Source organism: Babylonia areolata, chromosome 1 (genome assembly GCF_041734735.1).
Source record: "Babylonia areolata isolate BAREFJ2019XMU chromosome 1, ASM4173473v1, whole genome shotgun sequence".
Taxonomy (NCBI): domain Eukaryota; kingdom Metazoa; phylum Mollusca; class Gastropoda; order Neogastropoda; family Buccinidae; genus Babylonia; species Babylonia areolata.
The window spans coordinates 73,357,616-73,371,902 of NC_134876.1; the positions used below are offsets into that span (position 1 = coordinate 73,357,616).

At 37.6% G+C, this 14,287-nt stretch overlaps 1 protein-coding gene across 10 annotated transcripts in view; it reads right to left on the reverse strand.

Annotated features, from left to right (window-relative positions):
• The window catches only part of LOC143287281 (uncharacterized), a 224,924-nt gene that overhangs the window by 124,691 nt on the left and 85,946 nt on the right, over positions 1 to 14,287 (reverse strand). For all 10 annotated transcript variants that reach the window (XM_076595285.1, XM_076595233.1, XM_076595278.1 and 7 more), the window contains exons 40-47: positions 13,312 to 13,471; positions 8,365 to 8,418; positions 7,199 to 7,765; positions 4,965 to 5,018; positions 4,071 to 4,637; positions 2,390 to 2,601; positions 1,724 to 1,924; positions 989 to 1,148 (exon numbers count right to left, since the gene is read on the reverse strand). In XM_076595285.1, the coding sequence (XP_076451400.1) occupies positions 989 to 1,148; positions 1,724 to 1,924; positions 2,390 to 2,601; positions 4,071 to 4,637; positions 4,965 to 5,018; positions 7,199 to 7,765; positions 8,365 to 8,418; positions 13,312 to 13,471 (1,975 nt within the window). The remainder of the gene's footprint in view (positions 1 to 988; positions 1,149 to 1,723; positions 1,925 to 2,389; positions 2,602 to 4,070; positions 4,638 to 4,964; positions 5,019 to 7,198; positions 7,766 to 8,364; positions 8,419 to 13,311; positions 13,472 to 14,287) is intronic.

Here is a 14,287-nt window from a genome sequence, read left to right on the forward strand (position 1 = left end):
AGTTCAGAGAATACAAAAAATATAAATATAACAGTAAATGCAGTTTGCATATAATTAGGCTTCATTTTTTTATTTTTTTGTGCCCATCCCAGAGATGCAATATTGTTTTAAACAAGATGACTGGAAAGAGCTGAATTTTTCCTATTTTTATGCCTAATTAGGTGTCAACTGACAAAGTATTTGCAGAGAAAATGTCAATGTTAAAGTTTACCATGGACACACACACACACACACACACACAGACAACCGAACACCGGGTTAAAACATAGACTCACTTTGTTTACACAAGTGAGTCAATGACTGGTGTTGGTCAATGTGTCAATGTTGAATGAAAGTGCTAAAATTTTGTGATAAACAGATAATGAATTTATAGTGAAAAGAACAAAAAAGAAAAAAATGTTAAAGGAAGATAACTGTGGAAGTATTTAATTTTTTGTCCTTCCCAGAAGCATTTTATTTTTATAGCAATGTATGTGGAAAGAAGTGACTTTTTTAAATTCTTAAGGCAACTTTGCTGTTGACAGACAAAGTGAAAATTAATTACATAACGTTTACTATGGACACACACAAACACACACACAAACACTACAATATTGTTAGAGATACTTTCGGTAGTCCACAGGCTGTAGTTTCCAGCAGCTCTGATCTATGAAAATGCAAAATATACTGTTGTCAAAGAAGCCACTTCTATATATTGACTCAGGTATCCATGTGTAGGAATGCATATGCAAAATGAATAATTACACACACACACATGCATGAGCATGCACGCACGAAAACGTGCCTGAAAACACACTATAATGTACACAGCTAGTGGAATGGACAAGAAATCAGAGACATATACCTATTTACAAACACTGATTTATACACAAGTATACATGCAAATGTATTTACACATATAGGAAACTTTAAAAAAACAACAACAAAAAAACAAGCAATCCCAGAAACAGACAAAATTAACAATCCAGAAACAGAAAAAATTAAGGACCTTGTCCAATTCTGTAGGAATAAATGTCCGGGACTTGATTGAGCTCTGACTGTGAATTGATGAGGGTCTGGTACCAGGAAAGGGGTTTGGAGGACACGTCATCAATCTCCTTGGTGTCCCCAAGATTGATACCCACTGTGTAGACACCAGTACCTTGATCCTGAAACATTACTTTCCTGGCGTAAGTTTGACCTTCCATTTTGCGTAGATAGTGTTTCACATGCAGGGCTGTTTCATATTTGAATATATATAGGAGACTGACTGATCAGCATGATGCCATCATTTCAGGTGTGTTGATAAATACATTTTTATTGATAATGATCTGCTGATGTCAGGAAATGTTTAACAAGAAACATTGATACAGCTCTGTCATATGCCCCCTCCTGCCCCCCCAATCCCCCGGCAAATTTAGGAGTGTAATGGTGGAATTCTGGCACTGGAACAGATATGAATAATACGAGTTGCTGGATTTCAATAACAGATATGTATTCGGCAAATAAACATACAGATGATTAAATGGTATGATGAAAGTGGTCAATCAAAGATGAAAGTAACATAACCGATGAGTTGAAGAAAAGAATGAATAAAAGAAGTATGTGACTGAAAATGTGACTAAAACATAATCATACATACCAAACCATGGAAGCAAGCAAGCACACACACACACACACACACACATAAACACACACACAGAAAGAAAAGAGAGAGAGAGAGAGGGAGAGGGAGAGAGAGTACCTTAAGACGCCTTGCAGCTGCCACAGCTCTCTCGGAATTCAGACTCTTTTCATTGCCAGTCAGCAAGACAATGTTGTTGCGAGCATGAGGCCGGTCGCCATTAGCTGCAGTGAACATGGTGTTCCCCACATAGTCAAATGCCTTGGCTGTGTCCACACGCCCTCGACCGGTGCCACGGAATCTATTCACTGCCCCAATCACCTGCACATCAACAGATCAAACGTGTGATACTGATATATATATATATATACTTTATATATATACATATATATATTGATAAGAAACTCTAGGTTCGAACCCGCAATATATATATATATATATATATATATATATATGCATATATATATATAGTATATATAGTATTATGTATATTAGCGTGAATTTGGGTACACTTATGTAGAACGTATTCCCTAAATAACACGAAATGTAGTATCACTGAAAAAGGTTGTTTTTGCAAAACAAAAAAATCAGTAAAGTCATGATAAAAGCAGTACTCTTGCACTCTTACACGATATCAACAGCACAGTCAGCAAACAGAAGCACGAAGCAAGCCCGTTGAGCTTTTCATAGTGCGCAACAGTTGTCGTTTGTTTTCCATGCCAACCTCCCCCTTAGAGGAACACTTGACACTTTAAACTTATGCCCCCACTCTTACCCTCATCGTACCTCATTCTGGAAGTTGTATCTGTTGAGTTGGAACTGTCCATCTGGTCTGGAGGTGTAAATCATGGCGCCCACACGGTGCTCCCCACCGTCCACGTTCAGCTTACTGGCAAAATCGCGCACGAAGTTCTTCATCCAGTTAAAGATCCGGTTGTTGACTGTACCATCCAGCATGAAGACCAAATCTACACCAGTCTCTTTGTCTACACCAGTCTCTGAAATATATATTTCACTGAGTGTCACAAGATGTGAATAACACTTTACACAAGCACCATTATACGTACAAGTCATAAAGTAGGCACTTTGATTGGAGGATTATAAATCTCTGCTCTTGCAGAGTGCACAACATTATAAATATGAAAAACTATAAATACAGGAATGTGTATAGATAAAGAATCAGAACTAAAACTTAATCTATATCTGTATCTTTTTCTCCTGAAACACATACACAGACACCTCCATATATACAGGACACAGAGAATGTGTTTTGATCAAAGATAATAGCAACTGTGTATCTTAAACATCTATGAAGACAAGAACTTTCATTAAAGAAATATATTCTATCTACATATCGTTTGAATGATTTAGAAAGTAAAATACCTTCCATTTCACTGTCACATTTATCAGAGTTGTTTTTTTTTTTCAGTTTAAAGTGATTTTCATGGTTTAAGTTGTATTATGTACTGTAGGCCTAAATTTTGTTTTGAAAATTTCACAAGACATTGGTGGTCTGCTGGGCTAGAATAATGTGATTTTGTTTAACTTGTAAAAACATGTGAGGAAGGCCAGATTCTACTGACACGGTGATTCCTAATATATTTGATTAAAGGATTACTGCATGGGAAGAGAGAGAGAGAGAGAGAGAGAGAGAGAGAGAGAGAGTTAACGATAATGAGAGAGATACACAGAGAGAGATATATATAGAGAGACACACAGACAGAGGCAAAGAAACCTGGGTTCCAGCATTCCTCCATTTTGGATTGGAACAGCTATATTAAGCAATACTCATGTTTGCAATTCATGAAAGAACAGAAGACGAAAAAATATCTTAGAGACGGGCGCAATAGTCAAGTGTTTAAAGTGTTGAACTTTCAATCTGAAGGTCCCAGGTTCGAATCTCTCTTTCTCATTGACACAGACACAGACACACTCACTCACATGCAAACACAATGAGAAAGCCACACAAAACTCATACTTTCTTTGACAGGTATTTAAATGAAAAGATGCTTAACCAAACAGTAGATCGAATGAATAAACATACACACTCTAACATATACAGCACGCGCACATTTACAGACATGTACATATGTACACAGACATATGCACATACATATGCACTCACTGCCATCCCCCTCTGATTTTGTAAGCCGATTTTTGTCAACAACAAAAAAGCATTCAGAAAAAACAGAATTGAAGAAAAGACATTTACCTTGGACACACAGGCATATGCACACACACGAGAGAGACACAGAGTTCTTACTTAGACTTATATTGTTAATACATTTGAGCCAAACATTTTCATGTAATGGTTGTAATTCTGTAAAAATGCACCATTGAGATCTTAGTTTCACAAAGTGTGAAAATGTAACAGTAACATGATTGTAAAAACGTACACATACGTTGTCAATCATTGGTTGTAATAATGAACCACATATTGCATTAAAATGGCCATTTGAGAACTTACTTTCACAAAGCGCTGCAAAAATGTTCTTTTGGAGATTTCTCAACTCGCTGAACTCTTTGACACTGAAGCGATTCTCGTCCACTGGTTTGCTGGCAATGCCATCCAACTCTGTGGTGTCTGTCAGGCCGATACCAATGGCGTAGATGTGGATGCCTTGTGCTCGTGCCTCTTCTGCTTCTGGGATGGTCCGTCTTGAGTTGATGTTGGACACACCATCAGTGATGACGACCGCCACATTGGGAACGTCAGGACGGTCACCATTGGCTGCTGTGTACATCTGTGTCCTCATGGTGTTTAGAGCGTCAGCTGTGTTGGTACTTCCATGACGGTAGGGAATAGCATCAATGGCATTATACACATCTAATTTAGTTGTGTGTGAGTTGAGGTGGAACTGCAGGTGGTCCTCAGTGCTGTAGATAATGATTCCTACACGGACGTTGCCATCATCAATGTTAGCATTGTAGAGGAAGTCCTTGATAAAGTCCTTCATGATGAGGAAGTTCAGCTCTGTGACACTGGTAGAGGCATCCAGTACAAACACCAGATCTACCCGAGCATTGTTGCATTCTGAAACAGAAAATGGACCTTACATTCCTAGTAAATATTTCATTTCATTTTGACTGTCATTATTCTTTTTGGAGTTTTGGAGCAATATGTTTCTTTTGAAAAACGAATTCTATTCAAATACAGTATCGTAATCATCATGAGAACTAGTGTTTTCATCCTGATTGATGGTCTCAACTTCGAACAACTGTTTCTCTTTGAAGTGATCAACTGAGGAAAGATGAGTAGACTGTGACATAATGTCCATTCTGACAGTCAGTATCTGATGCTTGATTTGCTACTGACAATGTATCTATGTACAAGAAAAATAAATCAGGATTTCAATCTTACCAACGGGAACTGGTTTTGTAGGTGGTGGCTGAGTCTCAGGTGGTGGTGGAGCCTCTGAAACATAGCAGTGGCAAAAATAAGAATAGTCTGAAGAGTAAAGACACACCTGCAAATTTACTGTACCATTTTGGATGACTGTTTATATGTAACTTGGATTTATCCATCCATGCTGAGTGAATTTTCTTTGATTTTGCAGTGCTGATTGCCTACCTCAAGGGCACGATCATGAAATCTAAACATCAATTCGACAATGAACCTATTTCATTTATCTCTCTCTCTGTCTGTCTGTCTCTCTTTCTCACTGACTCTCAGTCAGTGCACACACACACACACTCACATGCAAACACACTGAGCAAGCCACACAAAACACATCTTTTTTTGTGACAAATATTTAACTGAAAAGATGCTTAACCAAACAGTAGATCGAATGAATAGACATACACACTCTAACATATACAAGCACGTGCACATTTACAGACATGTACACATGTACACAGACATAGACACTTACATACAGACTCACTGCCACCCCCCACCACATTCTCCCTGTCTCAAATACTGTTAATTTTTTCTTAGTCCTTCCTCAAAAACGTGATTATCCTCATCCAGGACAGCAGGCCACATTCACGTTTCAGGTCCATATAGCTATAAGAAATTAGTCATGGCTCACGTGTGATTCCTGCTGTACAACACCAGGAGACTGAAAATGCAGAGAGTAGGAGGGAAGGGGAGGAGGTGAAAGATGGGGGTGGCATGTTAACAGTGCATACACATAACGATCCAAATCATATTTTTGCTCATCATCAGAAACGAGTTTTAATCAAACTGAAAGTTGTGCTCTGGAAACAGAGCAATGCTATTTTGAGCAGCCCATATGGATTGGTATTTCATTATTTTATGATCATGATATAGATCTATCAAAGTTTCAAAATGTCCCTGTCTTTATCATGGCTTTTTCGCTTTGATAGATCGTTAAAAAAAAGAATCAGCAAACACAATTTGGGCAGAGTATACACGATAATCACTTTGGACAAGTCCAGTTCATTCGGCCAAATTATAACTGGCTGATCAGACATGTTCTGCTACTTTGTATCGCAAGGCCGGCCTTGCAAGAAAAAGGCTACATATCATCGGAATCTGTGAAACTGTACGTGTATCATAAAAAGAATACTGATGTCTCTTTCCAAAAAATTGCAGATGTTGGCCTATGTTTTCTATAACCTACAAAAGTCTGCAATCGTTTACGCACAGTGCGAGTTATGTCCTACTGACACATGTTGGAAAAGTCTAGAAGATTTCTAACTTGTATGGTCAGTCTTGGACATTATGCAACAAGTGATGAGGGCTACGTGAAAGCTATTCTCTGAATGATAATAATAGCAGCCTCCTTCACCTCCTTTCAACAGTAAGCTTTTGCGAGCTATTGATGCGATCCGTATTCTGATAATGAATACACTTAAAAGCAACCAGCTGACTTTGTGACAACGCTATTTTACTGGCAAGTAACCACTTGTTGATAGTGTAAGACATTCACACTGAGTGTAAAACACAATAACTGCTCTACGCTTCAAGTCTCGTTTTTAAATAAAACTTCTCCGATGAGTGAGATCCGTGTTATGAAAATTATTTCCTGCAGTATACTCAGATTCATGTTCCATTATTTGGCAGATTTTTGCTGCTCCTGGCACATGTATGGTTCAAAGTAACTTCTATACCAAGCAGACGAAGTTTCAACTGGAATGATGAAATGACCGCTATTAGTATTATTCAGTGTATCAATAAGTCAAATAGAAGGGCAAATTTGTCTGATTTTGTAATAATGATGTAACAACAACATGACTGCAGAAACATTTAATATTTTTTTGCCCTTCCAAGAAATGCACTGCCATTACAGTTCAGGTGTGTGGAAAGTACTGATTTTGTAAGCCGAATTTTGTCCAAAAAAAAAGTATTTTGTGAAAAAAGAACTGAAGAAAAGAAATCTACTATGGACACACAGGCATATACACACAAACGAGAGAGATACAGAGTTACTACTTAGACATACATTAACACATTTGAGCCAAACATTTTCTACAAAAGTTATAATCTTCAAAAATGCACTTTTGTGAACTTACTTTCACAAAATGTGAAAATGTAACAGTAACATTTGTGGAAACATACACATACGTTGTCAATCATTGGTTGTAATAATGAACCACATATTGCATTAAAATGGCCATTTGAGAACTTACTTTCACAAAGCGCTGCAAAAATGTTCTTTTGGAGATTTCTCAACTCGCTGAACTCTTTGACACTGAAGCGATTCTCGTCCACTGGTTTGCTGGCAATGCCATCCAACTCTGTGGTGTCTGTCAGGCCGATACCAATGGCGTAGATGTGGATGCCTTGTGCTCGTGCCTCTTCTGCTTCTGGGATGGTCCGTCTTGAGTTGATGTTGGACACACCATCAGTGATGACGACCGCCACATTGGGAACGTCAGGACGGTCACCATTGGCTGCTGTGTACATCTGTGTCCTCATGGTGTTCAGAGCGTCAGCTGTGTTGGTACTTCCGTGACGGTAGGGAATAGCATCAATGGCATTATACACATCTAATTTAGTTGTGTGTGAGTTGAGATGGAACTGCAGGTGGTCCTCAGTGCTGTAGATAATGATTCCTACACGGACGTTGCCATCATCAATGTTAGCATTGAAGAGGAAGTCCTTGATGAAGTCCTTCATGATGAGGAAGTTCAGCTCCGTGACACTGGTGGAGGCATCCAGTACAAACACCAGATCTACCAGAGCATTGTTGCATTCTGAAACAGAAAATGGACCTTACATTCCTAGTAGATATTTCACTTTATTTTGACAGTCATTATTCCATTTTTGAGCATGGTTCTTGTTCTGAAAAACGAATTACAGCCTAATACAGAATTGTTATCATCATGAGAACAAGTGTTTTCATCGTGATCGATGGTCTTAACTGCAAATAACTTTCTGTTTAAGTAATCAACTGAGGCATAATGCAGCTTTTTGTACAAAGCACACGACAAACTTATTTTAAATTCGAAACCAACCAAATTAGAAAACTGTGTTTGAATCAGATCATATGTAAATATGAGTTGTTATTGCACTGCCAGTAATCAATAAACAACAACGCAGCATAATCAACACATTATTTTCAAAAGTAAACTGCCAAGTTATGTTCATACAGAAATAATTTTATTCCATTTGACTTCTGTGGACGTCATTTTTTTTATATAGCAAAATCACTTACTAAACAGGCACTACGTGGGATGAGGCAGTCTTAATCATCAAATTTTACATCTGTCTGTCTTCATCTCTGATGCGTAATACTAATTGCTGCTGACATATCTTCATGGACATAAAAGATAAATCAAGATTTCAATCTCACCAGCAGGAACTGGTATTGTAGGTTGTGGCTCTGTCGGGGGAGGTGGTGAAACCTCTGAAACAGCAATACTATCAGTAAGAATATGTTAAAGAAGAAGACTTGTTGGCAAGATTAGCCTTTTCCTTTGACATGATGTATTGATGCACTGTATATATGCATGAGAGAGAGAGAGAGAAAGAGAGAGAGAGAGGGGGGGGTGAGGGAGGGAGTGATGGTGCCTGATGTCTAATATTGGATTTTTGTTTTCCTTTTCTTTGACTTGATGCATTGTATATGTGTACGAGAGAGACAGAGTGCCCATCTTCATTTACTTGCTTTCTTTCCAGTACATATTCATATCTGTATTTTGAACTTTTGCCATCTTGCAAGGTCATAGTTGTCAGCATTCTTTCTTGACTTTTTTGTGACTTGTGCATGGTGCCTGCCACGGCAAAAGTAATTGTTTTGTACCTGTGAAAGCACAATTGGTCGACATGTATGTTCTGAGCTTTGTTAAAAAAATCTTCCTTTAATTCTTGGCATTTTCAACTTCTCTGTGATTCTTGTTTATGTGACACACACTTTTATGTTTGTTACTATCACTAGTGTTATTATTTTGTTTATGTGTCATACGTTCGAACATATGCGTGTATATGTGTGTGTATATATATATATATATATATATATATATATATATATATATATATATATATCTCCTTTTTTTGGAAGCCTTAGAAAACAGATGGAAAGCATTAGTATTGCTTCACTGAACTGCCACAGTCTAGCTGGTTTTAAAAAGAGAAGAGATGTCTTCCATTACCTAAGACAGAAGAAACATTCCATTTGTCTTCTTCAGGATACACATTTTGATAAAAAGATTGAATATCAGATAAAATGTGAAGGGGGATATGCATCTTATTTTGCATCCTTTAACTCTCAGTCAAGAGGTGTTGCTGTCTTATTTAATAACAATCCTGATTTCAAAGATGGATGGTTTATTATTACGTTCAAGAGCCAGATGGATTGCTGAAGGGGAAAAAATTTCCAAGTATTTTGTGGGCTGGAAAAGAGACATTTTGTTAGTAAATGTATGAAAAAACTAATATCAAACAAAGGAAAAGAGTTGTACGAACCTCATGAAATTCTGAATGAAGTACAGTCATTTTACAAAAATCTGTACAAACAGCACACTGTCGACCATTGTGAAATATCTGGTCAGGGAAATATTAAAGTTATCTGACATAGAATCAAAGAGCCTTCATGGAGAAATATTGCATGAAGAAGCAACTCAGTCTGAAGTGCACCAGGATGCTATCTACAAATGCCATGTTTCCTCCCGTGACCAGCTCCTGAATTTTAACCACTGTCCACTTTCTCTGACAAGGACCAGCGCCCCTCCAGTTTCTTCCTCCTTGCCATCCAAGACTTGTGCTCTTTGCCCCTCACTGTGCCAACAGCTGCAGGGACCAGGGATTCATTCCCGCTGCCTGCCCTGTCTCAGGCAGCCTGCCAGGAAGAAGCGTTCTTACAGAGGAGGTTGTAGGAAGCACAACAGGAGTATTCCTATCTGGATTATCAATTGTACCCTGCTCTCCGACGGTGACTGTAAGTCTGTTCCATCTCTCTCACTCAGTTGTCCTAAACATTGTATCTTCTCAAACATGATCAAGATTGACACTTGGAAGGGGATTATGAATTGGTGTTTTAATTAAGACATGGTCTAAACCCACTGGTAATGAATGTGACATTGTGAAAGTGACCCCTCCTGGTTTTACACTGAAATGTGTTCCAGGAGAGACTGGTGCTGGTGGTGGACTTGCGGTTTTGTTCAGGGACAGTTTAGCTGGCAACGTTCAAGTTTGTTCCAAAGATCTAGGCTTTAAGTCTTTTGAAATGTGTGAAACTCGGCTGTGTTATGAGAACTGGCCTATTACCTTCCTCACAGTCTGCAGACCACCACCAAACAAAAAGAAAAACTTTCAAACAAAATGTTTATTGATGAATTTTGTGATTTTTGTTTTATTTCCCGTGATAATATTTTCATTGTTGGTGATTTTTATTTTCATTATCATTCATCCACTGATGCGAAAGTTATTACTCTGAAGAATTTACTAGAAAAAGCTGTTGTTTACAGCAGCTTGTTAAGGGTGTCACCCACCACACATCGGACTGGGTCATAACCAACAGTGAAAACAGTGAAAACGATGTGATGGGTGTTGTTGTCGTTGACAAACTTATCTTTGACCACTCTGTGATCTCATTTAATATTAAACTGAAAAACACCCTGTAAAGGTGAAGAAAAACGTTTGTTCACGCAATTACAGATCTCTTAATGTCAATCTTTTCAAAGCTGATGTTTCTAAAGTATTTAACACCAGTGGCTTGCGCCAGTGATCCCATTACTTTTTATAACACTTCCCTCAAAGAGCGGCTTGATAAGCATGCCCCTCAGACAAAGCGTGTTGTGTTCGATCAGATAGGCGCGTCTTGGATGTCCTTTGAAATCAAGCAGGCAAAACAGCAGTGACTATGGCGAAAGTCTGATCTTGAAGTTTTTTGACAGATCTTTGCTCATTTTTGTTTTGTTGTGAACTAAATGATTTGTGACGCAAAAAAGAAACTGGTGTGATATAATTACGATGCTGTTTCCTCCAGAGTGCTATTTCAATCTGATGATGGGGAAGGATGTTCGAACTGTTCTTCCCAGCAACATACCATGTGATAACCTAGCTGATAAGTTTATTGATTATTTCACTTTATATGTGGTTTAATTTCTCCTACTGGTTTTGAAGATATCAATATTTTTAATGGAACACATTTCATTACTTTTCAAACAGTCACAAATGAACACGTAAAAGATATCATTCTCAAAATGCCAAAGAAATCTTGCAGTCTTTTAAAGAAAACCAATCTCGATCAAGAAAACCTAAAAAAGTATAGACCAGTCTCAAACCTCTCATTTCTGTCTAAAGTTCTTGAGAGCACTGTATTCAAATAGCTGATAAACACCGTGAGATCCACAATCTGTTGGAACCAGTTCAGTTGGCGTACAGAAAGGGACACAGCACCGGAACAGCTCTGTTGCGTGTGGTCAATGACTTGTTGCGAGCATCTGATGCAGGCAAGGTATCCCTTCTATCATTATTGGTTGTTGTTTTTTGTTGTTGTTTTTTTGCAGCATTTGGCAAAATAGACCATGACATTTTGATCAGAAGGTTACGTGCTATGTTTGGATTTGGACGAAGCGGTTGCAGTCTTATTTATCAGGTCGCACACAGTCTGTCCTTGTGAATGGAAACCAGTCTGTTCCATCTGTACTAAAATACAGGGTACTACAATGTATACACATCATTTAAATTTGATTGTCTGACAGTCTGTGTCACAATATCATCTGTTTGCTGATGATTCTCAGCTGCACGATTCTGTCATTCCTTCTGAAATTCCAAGCTTGGCTAGTAACTTTAAAACCTGCATAGAAAAAGTATCCAAGTGGATGAAACAAACCAAACCAAAAATAAATGATGACAAAACAGAACTTACACTGACCGGTACAAAGAATACGCTCAAACCATGATACAAAGTATATCATATGTTAAAAATTCTTATTTCTAGTTCAGTCCGCATTCTTGGCTTTTACCTAGATTCATCTCTTATGATGGAGTCTCATGTGAACCATCTGTGCAAAGTTTTTTTTAACTTTCATCTTTTTGTCTACTAATGCTGCCAACAAATTTATTGTTGCCTTTATTCTGTCTCGCTTAGATTATTGCAATTCACTCTTAGCTGGCCTTTCAAATGACAAACTATACAAGTTCCAAAAAATACAGAATAGTGCAACTCGACTTGTCCTCAAAAAGTCAAGGAAGGAGATTGCTATGGCTATCCTGACACTTCACTGGCAAGCTGTTCAAGCCAGAATTCAATACAAAGTTGTCACTCTTTTATTTCAGTGCCTCAATCGTGACTCAGGAGAGGGGGGTGGGGGAGGTGTGATCTGAATGGTTGACCGATTGCTGATTTTCAAATTTGAAAAAAAAAGGAAGAGATATAACCATCCTTTAATACATCTATAGACATCTGAACTGTAATTGATCTTATGTCAGTTGTTTACTTAGATTTTTGTGTATGTGTGATGGAGTGTAAGAGTTGTCGCATTTAGGGTATGTACCAGTCGGTCTAGTCAGCTGTGCATTTATAGAGCCAATGAATGTGTTTTTAATATCAAATTGAATATTATGCTTTTATATAGCGCTGTATTATATGCAAAAGCAAGCTATTATGCTTTACAAATCAAACATTTGAAATAATTGAAGTAAGCATATAAGAGGAAGTAGAAACATATCAAAAACATGTCAAGTGTCATAAAAGCACAACTTACAAAACCCACAAGTAACATATTCTCAGTTACAACTTTTTCAGTCAAATATATATACACAAAAACCTTAGTGAACAGCTAACATAAGAGCAATCTCAGTTAAAATTTATTCTTAGAGCAGTTATGTCAAATAAAGTATGCAGTACAAAGAAACAAACAAACAGAACAAAAAAATCAAACAAACAAAATCAAACAAAAAAATCTGTCGAATGTTTATATCCAGTCACAGTCTTTTCAACAACTTTACTGCTCAGATTACTCCATAACAAAATTATTTGTCGCCAATGATATAAGAAAATTCACGATTATACCCCTGTATCATAAATGGAAATACCTATTTCATTTGTTATGCGTCATAAATTATTGTCATTTCACTTAAATTTCTTGTACATGGAGGCTACTTATGTAAAAGGACGTCAAATCCAAAGTGGTTGATAAAAATATTGTCCGACAATTGTCCTGAACTTGCACTTGTTTCCCTTATTCACAAACCTGATGGATGTGTTTTCACATGTGCCCATCAAAAATATGAATTTAAAAAAAAAGTGGCTATAACATGTTCAATGAAAAAAACCAAAAAACAACAAAACAACCTTGTCCAATTCTGTAGGAGTAGATGCCTGGGACTTGATTGAGCTCTGACTCTGAATTGATGAGGGTCTGGTACCAGGAAAGGGGTTTGGAGGACACTGCGTCAATCTCCTTGGTGTCCCCAAGATTGATACCCACGGTGTAGACGCCAGTACCTTGATCCTGAAACATTACCTCCCTGGCATTAGGTCACCTTCTATTCTCGTGTATGGGATGCCGTATCTCGCCTAAGGGTGCTTTATGTATGAAGAAAGAATATATAAGATGGACCAGTAACTGTAATGCCACTGAATGAGGCGTGCTAAAAGTCGATTTCAAACCTCAGTGGAAAAATATCACCATTTTAATTTGTCCATGTAAAGATTTTTTTATTAGGGAATTTAAAAAATTTTTTTTTATTCACAACAGATTTCTCTGTGTGAAAATTGGGCTGCTCTCCTCAGGGAGAGCGCGTCACTACACTACAGCGCCACCCTTTTTTTTTCTTCCTGGGTGCAATTTTTTTTGTGTTTTTCCTATTGAAGTGGATTTTTCTACCAATAGAGACTATATCTAAACCTTTTGGGGGACTGCCGCGTTTTGGGGATGCTGTATGATTCTCCTTTCAAAATGTGCAAACTATGATAAAAAAGGAGAAATGTGTTGTTTTTGTGATCCAGATTTTTAGAAACTGGTTTCGGTTAAAGGTCCCAATACGGAAATCTATAATAAACTAAAACATAATCCACAGAAACTAAATTATATCCCCTGGCATCATTTTCGTCTTTTTGCAGCCACAACACTCTTGTTGGATGAAAACATATATGTATATATGTTTGCACATATGTATGTATATGATTATGCACGCGTGTTTGTATATGTATGTAATATATCTATATATCGGGTGTCCCCCAAAAAGTGAACCGCTTTTTGACAAGTATTTTCTCAGTGATAGAGAAACCGAATTTACTGAAAGTTTTCAAACAGTAACCTTAGGGT